Below are 17,631 nucleotides of genomic sequence, written 5' to 3'. Positions count from 1 at the left end.
TGTCGCAGGGCCGACGCAGTGACGAGTTCGCCCAAGAATAGCGCAACTACTCTTTCCCCTTTTGCGTCTTTCGGTCCTCCCCCTCTCTACTCACGCATTCACTCACCCTTGAGCGATTTCGTTTCTTACACAGTGGCCTACTCTACACCCTGCTGTCTGCACACGCGCAGAGCTGTGCTGTGCGTATTTCGCGCCGGCTACAGCCTACCAGCTGTCTCTTTTCTTCTTCGGTATCGCGCTCTCCCTGGTGCTGCTGGCATCGGTCGAGTCTGTTGCTGCATTGGGCTAGGTTAGCCCCGCCTGCCTGTGTGCTGCCCTCTGAACAGTTCAGGTCTGTACTCTCGCATGGAAAACGAGCGTAGGAAAGGAAAGATTCGCGTATGGGTTTGGAGGTGCCGTCCACGTGTGTGTATCGTGCCTTCACGAGCGCCTGAAGAGAGGAAAATGCATGTACTGCCGCGAATGCGTAGGCATCGCGCGCAAGGAAATCTGAGAAGGAAAGAAACAAAGTGACGCCGAGCTCACAGTTCGCAGTGCCTCAGTAAATACTTCCATAGTACGTTCTGTCCTTCTTAGCGTGAACGATATTCCCTGGCAAGTCAATGAAAGAAGAGAGACAGGTGCTATGCTGTTACCCTTTCAGCCACGGGCCTTCACTTCTGCAGACGCACGAGAGACGTTCTCGAGCGTAGACAAGCGCACTCTGTATTCGTCCAACCGCGTATGATGAGCACACACAGACACACAAATACGCAGATGTGCCTCCTCTCCTTCTCTCTCTCCCCACCATTCTGCACTTTGCTTTCCACCGCGTGCCCCCCCCCCCTCTTCCACTCCCCCTTCACCCACCCTTTTTGCTCACCTCACCAATCCGTCGTGGGCATGTGCATGTCCATGTGTACGCTCTCCTGCCTCCCTCCCTCACAGAAACAGAGCCCACTTACATAAAGTGGCAGGTCATCTATGGAGTACTGAGCAACCTGTGGCGTTTTGTGCGTGGGCCTGCGTTTCCCCCTTCCGTTTCGTCGCTCGTATGGTTGAACCTTTTTAGCCTGTCGCTACTCTACGGCCCCTCCTCAGTCCCTCCCCCCTTCTCCCCTCCCCCGCCATCGGCGTCGCATCCTCACTGACTTTCCACTAGACCCACATATTGCCTTTTTGCTAGTTTTGTCGCTAGAGCACACACGCACACACACACACCTCCTTTTTGTTTGTTTCCTTCTTCACTTCCTCACATTCTCGTCGTTGGAGCTGTGAATCATGCGACGCTATCGGCACCTTCATGAGGTGTACCCGAGGCCCTACAGTAATGACCACGAGGGAGGGCATGAGGTGGACCTAGTCCACGGGTACCAGCACGAAAGGCACCAGTGGAGCGGCAGCGCACAGAGTAGCTGGAGTAGCGGCGGTAGCGAGGATGACACAGGAAGGCGGTGTGACGCTGCAATGGCCGCAACCGCCCCGACACCTCGTTCGACCTTGAAGATCTCAAGGGGAGCTGAAAACCCTCGTGAAGCCACTGGCGTTGCCCTTTCACCCCATGTGAGTTGTTCCCCAATCTCCTTCTACTCTGCGCACCCCTCCGCTTTGACATCTGGAGCGGCAGAGATTACCACGGCAACTGTGTCGACCCCCTCGCCACCCAAAGCCTTCTACGACGGTCCCTCCTTGCGCGACAGCATACCGGCGCTGCTGGCGCGACTCGCCAGCGCGGCAACGCCGTCACCGTCACGCGCCCCCACGAGCGCGCGCTCATTCGAGCTGGCAGCAAAAGAGGACACCTGCACGAAGGACGCCGCATCCCTGTTGGCGCACCCGATAGTCGTACCGTGGTGGAGTGGCTTCAGGCACTCCGACCTCTTGGGTGGTGCCGTTTCCACCGCCGGGCACGTGAGAACGACGAAAACCGCGGCATCAAATAATTCATCGAGGTGGTCATCGGAGGAAATCCTACCGGGCACTGCACGCCCTGGACGCACCCAGGCAGGTCGCTGCAAAGTGCGACAACCGAACGAGAAAAACAAGGCACATCGGTGCGTGATTGCCTCCGCCGAGGTACAGAGCGCCGCCTCAGATGCGCCACCGTCAGCGGCAGCTGCAGTTTCGGCAAATACGCAACAGCGTCATGTGGGAACGCGCCCGACGCGGTATGTAGTAGTGCAACGACCTGCCGCTGCCCACATCTCATCGCATGCAGCAGAGGTTTCGGCACAGATAGGCGCAACCACTCCTATTCTCGAATCAGCGGAGCGTCGAGCGGCTAAGTTGACACCGCGCTACCGCTCCGCTGCGTCCTCCAATAGCAGCGCAGAGCGAACGTGTGATGTAAGCAGCGTCAGCGTAGAAAGCAACAACACCAGTTCAAGTCTTCATGCGAGTCGAAGACCGCGCACCTCGCCTTGGCGAAGAAAACCCAACTGTTTTAATAGTGCAGTAGAGGTCGTTCCTGAGACGAAACCTGGGGTTGACCGGGAAGCTGTTGGGGTCAGTGCTACACCCGATTCCTTCGTTAAAGCGGGCAAGGAGTCTCCGCGCACGGTGTCTGAGCAGCCACTGCAGCCCCAAGGCGTGTTATCGTCTTTGATGAGCTCGACAAGCAGCGTCAGACAGCAACAAACATCACCGTCCAGGATGCGTGGCCTCTTTGCCTTCGCCCTAAGCAATAGGAGTGGTCGCCGTAGAAGCGGTAACGGCGGCGCTGGTGTCGAGTATAGCTCACTTAACACCTCTCGTGTTGGAGCAAAGACGTTTCCCGAGTGTGTGGAAGGAGTGCCTTCTCATGTTACAAACCTTCGGCCGCTCGAGCAAAGGCGTTCACGCACTATTGCATCACCATGTCTGCTGCAGCAACCGATGAAAGGTGTTTTGACCCCATCTCGCGGTATTTTGCACCCGGATGCGTGCGTCGTGTCTGTGGACCCTTCCGCAGCAGCCGTCCAGCAGGCAGGCGACCCACTGGTGTTGCGGCACACTATCGACTACCTCCTCTCGAAGGCGCGCCGCCTGGAGCAGGAGAACCAGCGATTGTGGTGGCAGACGCACAGCTGGAATCCACACAGGTCCATTGAACCTCATGAGTCTCATTCTGTTGCCTCTCCTCTAGCTCACCGGGGTGGGTGCAAGCCCTCTCCCCCGGCAACAACGGTAGCTAGTATCCCTGCCGTTGTCCCTTCCCCAAGAGTGACCTCCGCGCAGACGCAGCACCCACCTGAGCCTCTGCCGCGTGTGTTCGTAAAGCGTCAGACACGCCTTTCGCAAGCGGCTGGTTGCTCCGTCTCCTCCACCTCGACGTCCTCCGTGTCGCAGGTGACTCCACGACGCAGCAGCGGCGGTGGCAAAAGAGCTGAAGCAGAAGAACACGGCAGCGCAACTCTTGCGCCTCACTTGTGCACTGCCACAGTGTCGCCCCCGTCCGCGGCAGCAGACACACCAATCACAGGGAGGACTCAGTGGACTCAAACAGCGGCGACGTCGGCCGCGCCGCACACCGAAGTGGGAGCTCAGGGCCGCCCAGCCACGCGAGACGCAGCGACAGACACAACAGAACATCGATCGCCGCTGCACTACGAACTAGTCAATACAGAAGAGGCGGCCGGTGCCTCAACCGAAGGGCTGCAGCATGTGTCCTTCTCGTCACACGCAGACGTCAGTGCGCAAACAAAGCTCGTTACGCCCCCAGCGGCAGCACTTCTCCGCACGCTGGACACCTGTCAACGAGCGCTACACTACAGGTTACAAGGAACAGAGGGTGGGGACAGTAGAGGCATCTCTGCGGCCACCCCGACTGCATCGACGGTGCACAGCAGCCACAACATCGATAGTGAGCGTTCGGTAGGCGCAATGTCAACACACGCCAAGCTGCCGGAGTCATTCCCGATTCAGCAGCAGCGTCGAGGCCTCAGCAGCTGTAGCAGTCATGTACATGTGACAGGGACAAACCACGCAAACGAGTCGTTCGTATCACATAGCCGCTCTCCGACGTACAGCAAACAGGTCCAGACAGCGAGGATCTGTTTGCCCTCCTTGGACGAGGTGGGGAACGTTGGAGGGAGAAGAGGCGACGGCGACGCCTTGATGACCTCGACAGCGGATGGCTCTGCCTCGGTGCTGTCCACGGAGAGGACCGCAGTAATTGAGTTGCACACGTCCACCTCCTACACGCAGAACACGGTGCGTCGTTTGCGAGAGTACTGCAAGTCTCTGGAGGCGACCCGCCAGCAGCTGCGGCGGCGCTTATCAAGAAGCTTGTCGAACTCCCGCACTGCTGCGGTAGTAGCACCGTCACGCATGCAGTCTCTGTCAAGCCGGTCGCACTCACACAGTCAACTTCCGCTGCACTCGCCGTGCACCACAGACCTCGCCCTCAGCCGGCCCTTCTTCATCTCTGAGTACGTCGACCCGGAGGTTGACGCCACCCTACACGATGTCGAAGAAACGACTGCGTTGGAGACGATGATCGTGCTGCATGAGGATGGCGCCGGCTCCATCACAAAGCGTGTCCTTGACAGCTCCAACTCGTGCATCTCGGGCTCCACAGCGCGCTCATCTTCGCCCCAATCACAGCGCCCAGCCGCTACAATGACATCCTCGCTGACAAGTCAGTCTCAGAGCGCGGTCGCAGAGAGCGTCGCATTGTGGGTGCACCGGTGCTCGCGACGGCACTCAGGTCCTCGGAAGCTTCAATATTCCCTTCCACATCACCAACGGGACACCCATTCTACCGAGATCTTAACGGAAGAGCCGCACGCGCACCAGTACAGCTCCTCTCTGCGCAGCGACGGCACGAACTCCTATTCTGCGCCAGTGGTGCATCTGAGCCGGCCCACGCGATCTGTCTCCGCCAGTTCATGGAACATATCTAGTTCTCGCATTCACTTCGCGGACATCGCGCCGCTGGCCCCGTCTCTCTCCAGCTCGCCACTGAAGGAATCACTGTCAGTGGGCCGCTTTGTTGTGCCGCCCACCACACCCTTTTCGGAGGGTGATACAAAACAGCTACCACCACCACAGCAGCAGCAGCAGCAGCAGCCGCACAGCCGCCAAATTGAGGTCGGAACATCCGTTTTGATCCCCCTCGAAGGCCCCACTGCACTTGGGCAGCGCGCTGAGCCACAGAGTGGCGTCACCAGCAGCACAACACGAGTCAGCAGCAAGATCAACTCTCAGCGCTTTGTAGTGAAGGAAGTCAGCAAGTTCGTATCTCCGAAGAAGGACGAAATACACAGCCAAGGCAAGAGCAGCCGCAGCAGTGCCAACTCTGAGGTGCTTAGGTTAGGAAAGCAGAGCACGCCTTCGGTGTTAGCAGACGTAGCCGCAACACCCTTGTGGGATCCCACGCGCCATTCATCGCGGAGCGCAAGCTCGGTCGTGCTCTCGACGCCTACCGCAGCATCTGCAGCCGTTGCACCGCGGGTAGGCAACCCCTTCGTCACGCCAGTCACTACATCCGGCATCGAGGCGGGAGTTCGTGGTGCATCGATTGACAATGCACACCAGCCGCATTGCATAGCCGCATCACTCGACACCGTAGTAGCCAGTGCGAGCCTTTCTCCTTTAACCGCACCAGAGCCAGACAGCGAGGAGCCCCCATCACCGATTGTAACCCAAGTGCAGCAGCACAACTGCAGCCCTCTGCACCACCTACGCCTTGACGCGCACCTCATCCGCTGCGATGACGGCGGCAACGGCGACCAGAGAGACCTTTACAACGCCAACCTCCACGTCAATGGGCCTACCTTGCCGGCATCGAGAATACCATGCGACACTGAGGAAAACAACGATGACCGATCCAAGCGCAGCACCACGAAGGCATTCTTGGACGAAGAGCGACGAGAAGCATCAACAGTGTTGTCTGCGAGGACATGTCTTGTGGCGGTGCAACTGCCGGGGATGGAAAACGACGTGGTGTCACCGGATGGGGCCGACAGCTTCCATTCCAGAGAAGCTGCGGCATCGCCGTGTAGTAGCGCGGAGAGGGCCGCTGGTTTCCTGTTACCAGCCCAGCTGAAGGAGTCACTACTACTGCAGTCGCAACACCCTACCTCCAAACGGCTTATCTCACCCTCTCCACCTCGAGAGGCAGCCTCGAACGGCAATGCGCAGAATCCTCGAGACGGCAGCACAGACTTGACGGCGACCTCCACCGAATCAACATCGCCACATGCAGCAATGGACTCTACGTCACTGCGACGTTGTCTTGCCTTGCCACAGCATCGCCCGCCCGTCGCCCCGCCACGCGTCATCGTCATGTCAAAGGACAATGACTCCTGTTCTTCTGCGCGTAGCAGCCTGTCACGCAGCCTGCACTCCCTTTGCTCAACCTTCTCAGATGGGGATGACGATAATGGCTGCTATTGGGATGCAGACAATGAAGACGAGGCACTCCGGTACACAGAAGAGCTTTGAGTGGGGCGGAGGAGGGGAACAGTGGGCTGCAGTTTGCGCTCCCCCCCCCCCACACACACACACACACATGGTCAGTCAAGAGAGCAACAGAGAGACAGTAATGAGGAGACCGCGAGTGGTGAGAAACGGCGGTTTCTCATTAGCCGCTCATCCTCCTCACCCCCCTCGTTCTGGCAACTCCTCTGGGTGGGTGTATACACACGATTTCTCCCCTGCTCCTCACTTGCGTGTATTTGCCCGCATCTTTGTGCTTCTCTTTTTTTGGCTTGTTTTGCTGCTTTGGGGGGGGGGGTTACAGACAGAATTGGCAGCTGCGCCCTCTACACAGCACAGCCTAGACACACATTGATTTACTAGACTGCTCCCGTTGGCATCTCTGCCCCTTCGTCTTTGAGGTAGAGATGGTGATGCCTATAGTCAGTGAGCGGTAGAGAGATGCGATGCTCAGCTTCGCACCTGATGGAATACGGCACGAGCGCGCACATGTGTTTAATGGTAGTCCTACGCATATTGTTGGCGCGAAGGAAAGAAAAGAAGGCGAAGGGCCGCTGAGCATGGCGTACCAGTCGTTCAGGCGTGCCCGTCGGCTGCACGAGAGGGGTGCAGAAGGGTCAACAGCTAGTATGCTGATGGTGCACGCATGATGGCACATTTCCTCATGATATTTCTTCTTGCGCGCTGCGAGCCTTCTCTAGACGAATTGCTCTCAACTTCCTTTCCATACCAGCTCTTTCCCCCTGACGCAGCTGGGTGGGTATCATCACTGTCAGCAAGGCCGTTTTGCTATTTTTTTCTAGAGTGGCCACTATGTTGACTGGTGTGACAAGGCATCACCGTGATCCATACCATGTGGTATTCACATCTGCATCGCTCGCTCCCTGTTTCGTCTTCCCTACATCTCTCATCTCTCCCTCTTCCCTCAACAACAGCAAATACTTTCGTTGTTTTTCCTCGTCAGTGGTGCTCAGCGCCACGGCACCCCTCGCCTGAACCACATCGCCCGCTGTCGAGCCACGCGCCATTGTCGCACGAACCGAAAAAAAAGGGAGGGGAAAAGAAGGAGGAAGAGAGGACTCTCTCCGAGTGGCCTTTTTCTCCAAGCCATCTCGTTCACCTGTCGACCTCGCGACTCAGCTGGAGACTTGTTTTTCGTGTTGTTGGTAGCACCTTCTCTGCGCGTCTACTTATCTCAACACCAATATATATATATATATGCGTGTGTGTGTGTGTGCGAGTGTCCATCACACTGGCGGCTCTCTGAGTCGCGGCACACCCACCACCAGACTCACCCTCTCCATCATCCTAGTAGTGAGCAGGGACGATGGGGTCGTGCTGCTGCGTGAGTGACTCCGCCGACGACGCAGAGGCGACCGTGCCACTGCCCCCACGCAAGACCAATATTACAGCGCAGTTGCCAAGCTCTGCCTATCCTTCCCTCAGCAAGCCAACTGTTGATCTGACCCCAGAAAGCCCTCCCGGACCGGTTAAGCGCAGCCTCTCCACCATCTCTGTTCTGCGTATGAATGACACGAAGGAGGCATCAAGGACTGCAACTCCGGCTGCGAGACCTGACGCCATCAAGCAGCACCACACAACCTCGTTCTCCAGCAGCACCCCCGCAGCAGGTCCGCCTGCTGCGCAGACACACCGTAATATGCTGACCTCGTCTCCGTTGCGACTCTCTCCGACGCTACGCGTGGTAGGAGAGAATGAGCCAAGTGATAACGTGGACGCGGTCGTCTTCAGTAACCCGGAGCCGATGTCCACGAAGAAAAGCACCCCTTGCGCCACAGAGGAGATCCACCAGATAATGCCTACTGCGCATCGATCAGAGAGTGAGACGGCGAAGCAGCTGCTGGTAGCTGCCGCTGTGCCGACACCATCTTCTGCAGATGTGACCCCTGAACGTGCCACAGATCCGACGGCGATACCGCGCGAAGAGGAGGGTCGCACCCGCGGGCCAAGCACGGCTCAGGTGGACGAGGTACCACCAACGCCAAAGGAGGAGAGCAGCAAGGCGCTACCGGCCGATGATGCTCGAGTGCTGCAGCGTGCACCACCACCGCCACCACCTCCCGCCTCCGTTTCACCTGTTACTCCGTTGGAGGCGGACCAGGACGGCGAGAAGCACAGCGTCGGCGAGGTGTACCAAGCCCACCAAGAAGCAACGAACAGCGCGACGCGGAAGGACTCAGTGACAGTGGCCGACGAAGATGAGGAGGGAGCTGAGGGGCAGCAAGAGTCGAACCCGCTAGCTGACATTATACGCACTTGGCAGGAGAACCAGAAGCACCACCCCACCACGCTTTCCATTGAAGCCGCTGAGGACGCACCGCTGGAGATCAACAGGGACAAGGTTAATTCACCGTTGGCTGTAGCAACCGAAGCACACACCAAGGGGAAGCCAAGCCGCCCCTCGCCACTGCCACCGTCGGAGAGCGTTAATGGTGTGAATCTCAATGATAGCGATGACGACGTCAAAGCAACGCCGAAGGCATCCATGGCCACTACTGTTGCCACAGAACAGGTGGACGGTCCCACGTCTGACCCAGTGTACAACAATCTGCCGCAGCATCAGTGGTCGGCGTTAGCGAAGAGCGGGGAGCTGCATGGCATTCTATCGAACAAGAGAGATAGCCACACTAACCTGACCACATCCGAACAGAAGCCGAATGCAGCAGAGAGCTCCTATGCCGATGAAACTCAACTAACGCAGCAGGCTTGCTCCATCATGGAGCTCTCGCAGATGGAACCCATCAGCTGGAGTAAGGAACGTCTGCCGGAAGGCACACCGCTGCAGGGGAAAAACTCGCATGAGGCGGACGTGTCTCCGTCCCTGTACCATCCGCGACGCCTGGGCACAGATGTGCCGGGGCGAACGAAGTGCGCAGCTTCGTCTGAAGTCACCGGCAAGATCAGCGCCGCTGCCGCATTCTCTGACTTGTTCTCAGGGGAGACAAGAGTGGAAGAGCAGGGCGTAGCGAGCGGCCACGGCGATGACGCAGAGAAGCCAATCATATTCACCGCCGCCAGCGAGATAGGGCGCGAACTCGAGGCGGTGGAGGTGAAGAGCAACAATGTCGAAGGCACACCGACCATGGACAAGGACCCCGTGCATACAACAGGAAACACAGATGTGGTGGACAAGCCGCAGTCTCTTGTGGGAACCCCGGTGCCGTCGGTCGCGCTGGGAGCATCGATAGGGACCGCCGACCAACCCATAGCCAGTCCAGAGCAGCATGCAACCTCCGCACTTCAGGCTGCCGAGAACTCCGCCTCCGGCGACGCTGAGGCGCCGCATTGCAAGCCTCCTCTGATTCTCGGCCACGGTAGCAATGAGGCTCGTGCCACACCGCCGCCCTCACGGCCTGCGCCGCCGAGCATAATGTCCCCTTCGCCTGCATGATAGACGGCGGCTTCTCCAAAGTAAGAAGAAAGCCACTTATTTTGGGGGGAGTGCCTACCTTTGCAACCTTCTTTGGCACACGAAGTTATTGTGTAAAAATGAGCGCTTCTTTGGGGGACGTGCTTCACAGACTTATCCAGGAACGTGTGCGCTGATTTTCGGAGATTTGCTCGAACCCGACACGGTCCGCCAGACTCGTGCCACATGTCTCTGTGCTGCAACATCACTCAACACACACATGTAGCCCTTGCATATCACTATTTTCTCTCTTTTCCCTGAACCTTCTTCAAGGCAATCTTGGCCGCTTCCTCGCTTCACCGGGCACCCCTCCCCCACCTCGTTTGTCATTCCTCTCTCTCTCTCTCTCTCTTCGTCCCTCACTCAGATCCTTTCATTTGCATCTTGCATTTTTCCCCACGTGGTGACACGTGGCTAGGCTTGATGTGTGCACCACCAGCATGCACAAAGGGTGGAGTCACGCTCACTGTGGTGGGATTGTTATTGAGAATGTGTATTTGTGTGTGTGTGTGTGGGTGTGTGTGGGTGTGTGTGTGTGATGTTCGGTGACGTTGTGCTGTTTTGTTTTGTTTTTTTTTTTTTTTGCTGCCGCTGCATTGCCGCATATGACACTGTGAAATGGAAGGAGATGCCGTTAAGTGGTGGGGAGCGATGGGCCACAGCAAGTGTGTTAGCAGGGCAGACAACTGGCGATGCTCCTGCTCCATCCTGGCAGGCCAAATGAGGCTAGTTGTGTACTGACCAACTTTTCCACTCTCCGCCTTTCTATCCTCTCGCCTCCCTTTTCTTTAGTCGCTAGAGATGCGTTCCGTTCACACTGATGGTGGAGCAAGCAGCTCCACGGTGCGGGCGTACTCCTGTTGCAGAGAGTTAGACCCTCTTCCCTCCTTAAGACTCACTATCGCACAGACTAGTGTGGCGTTGTGTCCCTTCTCGTTTGTTCGCCTTTGCTTACGCTTGGATTGTGGCTTCGATTGCGCCTCCTGTATTACTCGCTTCGTGTATTGCTCTCCTACTGACTGCGCGAATCCCTCTCGGTCGTTCTCTGACTTCAGTGTTAAACGCGTGCTTTCCACTACTGGAGTGGCGGCACATCACGACACGGCAGCTTTGTCTGCTCTGCCTCTCGCCTCCTATGCTTCTCCCGCTGGACGAGGTGGAACACCTTGAAAGACCTTCTTCACTTTGACATGTGTCACACAACCATGGGTCCAGTGTCATTCCGTGGAGGTGTCGCGCCAAGGTGGTAGCAGGCCGAACCCTAGGCGCAGGACTGCTCCTTTCTCGCACGCTCATTCCTCTCTAGCCAGCTTAGTGCTGACAAAGGGGCACGTGGCACGGCTTTCCAAAGGCTCTCTGTGTGCAGGGAGGAGGTGGGGGGTCGATTGAGTGGGTGGGTGGGACTCTCTCTTTCTCAGAAACTCACCTATATCAAGGCGAACCGGCTTCTATCATGCCTCGCCCACCACTCTTGTTTTTTTTTTTGCCGTTCTCCTGCCGACCACACGCACCCTCACATGAATTGGAAACATGCGAGCGTCTGTAAGCCTGTGCGCGAGTGTGTGTGTGTGTGTGTGTGCGCTGCTCAATGCATGCAACTCAAAGGAGACGTTTCATTTGGCTGCCCCTCATCGTTTCCACCGCCTTGTCTCCCTAAATCCTGCCTCGACCCTTCTCCCTGGGCATACGCATGCACTTACACGCGTCCTCTCTTCCTCTCTGTGGCTACAACAAGCTGAAAGGATCATTTCCTCAACACACCGATAGAGCCATCATGCAATCTCAGCCTTCCAAGGAGGCCGAGGCGGAGGGCTACATGAAGAGCGCCAAGAAACATCTGGAGAAGAAGCTGTTTCAGTTCAAGGTAAACTACGGAGGCGCCGCCGAAGACTTCGACAAGGCGGCGCGAATCTACGCAAACTTGAGAAACTACCCTAAGGCCCGTGAGGCATGGACGCAAGCCGCAGCGACTCACAGTAAAGCCTGCGACCACTTCAACGCTGCGAACTCGATGGAGAAGTTTGGCGACTTTGTTTCTCAGCACATCCTTGCTTCTCAGAGCATCCTATCAAGTGGCAACACTACCGGCACGACAGGGATGCTTAGCGAGCATCTCTTTCAGGACGCCATTCACGCCTACGAGGAGGCGTCTAACCTGTACGGTGTGGCCGCGAATGGGACGAAGCAGGCGGCGGCTCTCAAGAAGGCAGCAGACCTTCTCTCGTGTTCGCTTGGGACACCGCAGTTTCGCCGCTCCAGCACCGACGGCACAACCGCCGCCGATACGGCGTACCTGCGAAAAGAGTACAAACGCATCATTCCAGTGTTAATCGAGCTGATCAAGCGCAACTGGGAGACGATGGGGTCAAAACCCTATGATCTGCCGGACATCTACCGATCCTACATGCTTTTCTGTCTCCGCTCTGGCGATGTCGAGGGCGCAGTGCAAACTCAAAAGGCGATGATTGGCATCGTCTCCACCAGCCCAGCTGACGGCACGTACGACGACGGCCAGAATCTCTTCCGCATTCTCAATCAGCCCACCAACGCTGCAAAGACCGGGCTGGAGATCATCGTGCTCTGCCTCAGCACGTCTATCGATGATGGGTACACCTGGGCCAGGATCGAGATGGACCGTCTCAGGGCCGTGTTTGGCTTCTGCAATTCTTCAGAAGAGCGCGCAGCTGCCGCACTGTTGGCTGCCTACGCCGAACGTGACGAGGATGTCTTGCAAGAAGCACTGAAGACGAACTCGTGCTTTAACTTCCTCGCCGCAGACGTCTCTCGAATTGCCAAGAAGCTAACGCTCGGGGGTAGGGTGCACCCCAAAGGGGTGGAAGCGCCAGTGACAGCTGCCGGCGGTGTGGCAAGCTCAGCTGCGCTGCCATCTTCGTCACGAGCTTCGGTAGGCGCATCCGATACAGAATCTGATGACCTCCGATAGACGATGAATGAATCCAGGGGTGGCTGCTGCCGTTTCTTTTTTTCCTTTGGCTCAATGTATGGGGCTTGCACGTGCATAGTACGGAGTGTGATCCCTCTCGCACTACTGCTACCACGCAAGTGAGGCTTTTTCGCGTGAGTGTCGCTGTGGTTTTCGGGAGAGGTGTGCTCTGCCTCTCTCCACTTTCGTATTCGAGGTTGCCTCGAGCCTGTGTCTCAAACTCACGCACACATCAACGCAGCGGCTGTCACTGTGCGTGTGTGTGTGTGTGTGTGTGCACGCGCACGCGCGAGAGATACGGAGAGACCGAGCCTATTAGTCCGTACATGGGTCCGTCGACACACTCATCATGTGTTTTTTTCTTCCTCTTGCCGCTCTTTCTGTATTCCATCTGCCCTGTATGAGCCACGTGCTTCTTTCCTTCGCGTCGTGCTCGCTTCTCCTTGCGCTTCCCCACCGCCTTGGCGCCGTCGTCTCCGCCACGCGAGAACCTCAACACGAGGAAATCAAAGAACTACACATTACGCTCAACGTAGAGAGAGACACGCACACACAAACAAGTTCTCTTTTACGCAAGCACGAAAAGAGTAAGCAGCACCGCAGAAACTGCCCCCTCCCCTCCCCTCCCCTTTCCCCTGCGTGCCTTCCACCGCCCTGCATCGCGCCACTAGCGGCTTCACGGAGAAATCGAAGAGTACAAGAGGTGGAAATTAAAGCCGAACACGAGAAAGGAAAATGAGCTACACGCAACACAGATGCACGTACAAACTCGCGTGTTTCTCCCACTCACCCGCACCTGCTATGCGGTTTGCCCCTGTACTGAGCCTCTGCCCACAGTCTTCTCCCTTTCACACACTCTCACCTTCTGTCTTCGTTCCTCCTCGTGCTGTGCTGCTCCCCAGTCTTTGTTTTCCACATCACCTTCCGCGTCACTCGTCATCACTTTTCTCCTCGATTGAGTGCCTACGCCATCCTTGCCCAACTGCGCTGTTTTACAAAGCGTGTTTTTCGCGCGTTGGTCACTTTCCTCACCCCTCGCGCTCTCCTTCGCTGTCTCTTTTCGCTGCTGTGCTTCAACACAAGGCACGAAGCAAAACATACAAGGGAGAAAAAGGGACGACTTCAACAGCACACACGATTGTCACGGGCAGCCACACAGACGTAAACTCCACCGGCACCACCACCGGCACCGCCCCCCCCCCTCCGCTTTTCTTCCTTCCTACTTCCTTCGTGCCCCCCTCTCTCTGTTATACTTTTGTTGGTTTCGCTTCTCAGCTCTCACTCTCATCATCAACAGCAGAACACACGCACACGCACACACACACACACACACACACACGCATCGAATCCGTAAATACGTTGCGCGCGCTACACCAACTTTTTGGTCTTTCTTTTCTCTTATTCGTCTCCTCTTCTTTGAGGACATTCTTTTATTATTTAGGGGAGGGGGTATTTTTTTTTTGTTTCGTGGGCGTTGCCCTTTCGACGTTTCTTGGACGTAGTAGCGTTTGGTTGGTGGGTGACTGTCCCCGTGTCTGCGGTTTTCCTGCTTCTTTCACTTGAGTGAGTTGTGTGAGTGTGTGTGTGTGTGTGTGTGCGATTCCTCCTCCCCCTTCTCCGGTGAAACGAGGTACAAGCAAGTGGTACAGCCCTCTCACTCCCTCGCTTTCTCCTCCCCCTCCAAGTGGCTATCCTCTCCTTCTCTTTCTCGATCATCAGCGCACAAAGCAAACGGTGCTCTACGTGGCCTCTCTCCCTCTCTCTCTCTACACGTCATTGAACTTTTCGGTTCTTTTTTTTTGTGTGTTAGTTTTTACTCGATTTTCTCTACTCGTTTGACAAAAAAAATAAACATAAAAAAAAACTCTAAAACGCAACCAAAAAAAAAAAATAATGGCAGACCCTGCGCACGCTCGAGAGGGCTTCTGGGAGGAGCAGCAGCACCAACAGCAGCTGCTACAGATGACCCGAGGTGTCTTTGAGGCCATGCACAACAATAGCATGCAGATGCTTCAGATGCGCGTCGACACCTTGGAACGGCAGGTGGCAATGCTATCTGCGCAGGTCATGGCATCTACGTTACCTACACCATTTCAGGCCTACCCAGGCGTCACGTACGGAATGTCGCCCGCCACCTCCAACCTCACCCCGACGCCCACCATGCCGGCACAGATGCCAACGAGCATGTACTATTACCAGTCGCCTGACATGCCCGCCGCCGCCCCCGCTAACAGCTCCGCTGTGGATGACAGCAAGGCGTCGAAGCAGCTGGAAGATGAGCTCCAGCGCATGGGTGTGCTGACCTACGGTGGCGCTGCTGCTGGTACCAATACGAGCCCTGAGGCAGCGGCGGCGGCGGCGACAATGACCTTGATGCATAGCAACCTCATGGTGTCCCCGACCAGCGGCATTTCCGCCTTCCCAGGTGTGATGGCTGGTGTCAGCAACCCCAACCCTGCCGGCCCCAGTATACCTTTCATGACTGGGAATCACGAAGTCACCTTCGCGCCCTCGATTATGCCGGCCCCGCCAGCCTCCTCCCCAACGAAGATTAGCAACGCGCTTCTTCAGAAGGCGTTTGGGTTTTCGGACACGTCTATGAACGGAGCTGGCGGCGAGGGCATGAGCGCCAACATGAGCAGCCTTCAGCGCAGTTGTGCCGTGACGCTGGACCCGCTGCAGAGCACCACCGAGACGCTTGAGCAGACCTGCCAGCAGACTAAGATGCGTGTTCTCTGCCTGAAAGGTTGCAAGGGTATCACAAGCCTGAACGCCATCTCACGCCTGCAGAACCTGTGGCTCCTGAACTTGCAGGGATGCTCACCCTGCGTGGATGATAGTGCAGTGCGCATGATCGCAACACACAACACACGCCTCAGCCGGCTGAACCTCTGCGGGTGTGACCGCGTGACGGACGCACAGCCGCTTGCGCAGCTCTCCCTCATGTTCGACCTGAACCTCTCTGGCACGCTGATTGGGACCGCCTCACTGGAGGCGATCTCGAAGGGGTGCGGCCAGCTCAGCCGCCTCGCTATCAACAGCTGCCAACAACTGTCAGATGTGTCGAGCCTGACGAACCTGTCGGAACTCAAGTTGCTCTACTGCCGCTACTCCGAAAACATCGATCCAGCCACCATCGGTAGCGTCCTCGCCGGCATCGGTCAGAATTTGCTCACACTGAACGTGGACGGCATTCGTTTCCGTCAGCTCGACCTCTCACACCTGCCGCACGTGACCGCCTTGAAGAACCTCAACTGCAAGGACAACACCCAGCTTAGGGATTTGGACTGGTTGCTGAGCATTCCCAACGCGGCCAAGATCTTCGAGTCGCTGGAAATGCTCGACGTAGAAGGCTGCGAGTCGCTCGTGAGCTTTGGCACGCACATCACCTCGCTGAAGCGGCTCAAGACGATGCGCCTCACGAACACCGGCATTGCCGATGGGGAGCTTGCCCGCCTCACAGTCTGCTCGGCGCTCGCCACCCTCCATCTCGACGGCTGTGCGGCCATCACAAATGTCGAGTGCCTCGCGAAGGCGCCCAGTCTCACAAAGGTGGTACTGAGCATGCACATGCAGCAGGAGAACACCAAGGCAAACGGCCTCGACGCCCTGCGCAAGAGGGCCGGATTGGAGATCATCTTTGCAGCGCCCAACAATCACCATGGACAAGGCAGTGCTGCCCACCATATGACCACGACGCCGACGAGCCGTTTCCCGCCCTCTATCCCCACAGCAAGCCCGAACACCGCCACCGAGGCACACGCCTTCTCGTAAGAATACGTGTTTAATGGGAAAATAAAAAAAAAGGAAACACAGCAGAGAGAGAGAGCGAGAGCGCAGGCCACGACAACGAAAAACAAAAGGCCACCCCCCCTCCCCCTTCTGATCCCCCTTGGCCTCTCTCTTCTCTTTCTCTGGCGTGTCTGTGCATGTACCCCCACCCTGCACTTTGTTGAGTGAATGGACTTGGATTACATAAACGATGTAGTGTACTTCTTCGTTACCACAACTACTCATTTGAAAGGAGGGAGGCTTGTTGTTTGTAAGTGTATGTGCATGTGTGTGTGTGTGTGTGTTGGTCTGTGTGTCTGGGTGTGCATGGTAGACAAGGCACAGCATGGGTCTTGCTTGCTCTTGCTGTTGTGCACACTGAGGAGTACATGGGGCAGGGATGCAGGCACTATTCTTTTTTTGTTTTTTTTTTTTTTGTTTTTCTGTGTGTATTTGTCGTCGCTCTTTCGCTCCTTCTTTCCTTTTTTCAAGCGCCTCCATTCACCCCTCCCCCCTCTTCCTTCTCCCCTACACACACATACACATGCACACGCACTGGGTCTCCCTCCTCCCCCTGTCTCTCTGTTCAGCATCTTATTGGCCCTGTTGTTGTTTTTCTGGCATCTCTGCTCTCTGCTCTTGTGTAAAATGGGGCGTTTGCTTTGGTTGTCTGAGTCACTCTATTTTTTGGTTCTGTTTCCTCCCTGCATGTGTGTGTGTGTGCGGCTGTGCATAACTTGACGCGCCAAAGTCTGTCCTCCACCTGTCCATGCGCTACGTACCAAGGGCTGCACAAGCACGCACACAGACACCCTTAGAGGAGAGAGAGGATGTGGAGGCATGCGTGTGTGTGTGTGTGTGTGTATGTGTGGGAGGGGAGGGGAGGGGGGGGGCGGACGCGTAGCGACACAAAACCCAAATACAAAGGAGAGAACTCTCTCTCTCTTCAACTCGCCCCACCCCCTTTTCTCAGGAAAAAATAATCGTTTGCATGCACCCCTTCTCTCTCCTTCGTTTCTTTTTCCTTTTGCACCCATTGGGCTATTCTGTCTGCTACTTGGCAAGTTGGTGTGAATTTGTGTTTCTT

The 17,631-nt window shown here is 56.6% G+C and overlaps 4 protein-coding genes across 4 annotated transcripts; all 4 read left to right on the top strand.

The window, feature by feature from the left end:
- Nucleotides 1-1,260: 1,260 nt before the first annotated feature.
- Nucleotides 1,261-6,405, top strand: LBRM_13_1320 (conserved hypothetical protein; the record flags this gene model as incomplete). Its single annotated transcript, XM_001563222.2, has 1 exon — nucleotides 1,261-6,405. The coding sequence occupies one exon, from the start codon at nucleotides 1,261-1,263 to the stop codon at nucleotides 6,403-6,405; it is 5,145 nt and encodes a 1,714-aa protein (XP_001563272.2).
- Nucleotides 6,406-7,726: 1,321 nt separating this feature from the next.
- On the top strand, nucleotides 7,727-9,811 carry LBRM_13_1310 (conserved hypothetical protein; the record flags this gene model as incomplete). Its single annotated transcript, XM_001563221.1, has 1 exon — nucleotides 7,727-9,811. The coding sequence occupies one exon, from the start codon at nucleotides 7,727-7,729 to the stop codon at nucleotides 9,809-9,811; it is 2,085 nt and encodes a 694-aa protein (XP_001563271.1).
- Nucleotides 9,812-11,519: 1,708 nt separating this feature from the next.
- On the top strand, nucleotides 11,520-12,773 carry LBRM_13_1300 (conserved hypothetical protein; the record flags this gene model as incomplete). The annotated part of the gene is made up of 1 exon (XM_001563220.2): nucleotides 11,520-12,773. One exon carries the CDS (start codon nucleotides 11,520-11,522, stop codon nucleotides 12,771-12,773), a length of 1,254 nt encoding a protein of 417 aa, XP_001563270.2.
- Nucleotides 12,774-14,666: 1,893 nt separating this feature from the next.
- Nucleotides 14,667-16,547, top strand: LBRM_13_1290 (cysteine-leucine rich protein; the record flags this gene model as incomplete). Its single annotated transcript, XM_001563219.1, has 1 exon — nucleotides 14,667-16,547. One exon carries the CDS (start codon nucleotides 14,667-14,669, stop codon nucleotides 16,545-16,547), a length of 1,881 nt encoding a protein of 626 aa, XP_001563269.1.
- Between the last annotated feature and the right edge of the window lie 1,084 nt (nucleotides 16,548-17,631).

The sequence above is a fragment of the Leishmania braziliensis genome, chromosome 13 (assembly GCF_000002845.2).
Source record: "Leishmania braziliensis MHOM/BR/75/M2904 complete genome, chromosome 13".
In the NCBI taxonomy this organism is placed as follows: Eukaryota; Euglenozoa; class Kinetoplastea; order Trypanosomatida; family Trypanosomatidae; genus Leishmania; species Leishmania braziliensis.
This window is presented reverse-complemented; position numbering and strand designations above follow the sequence as displayed.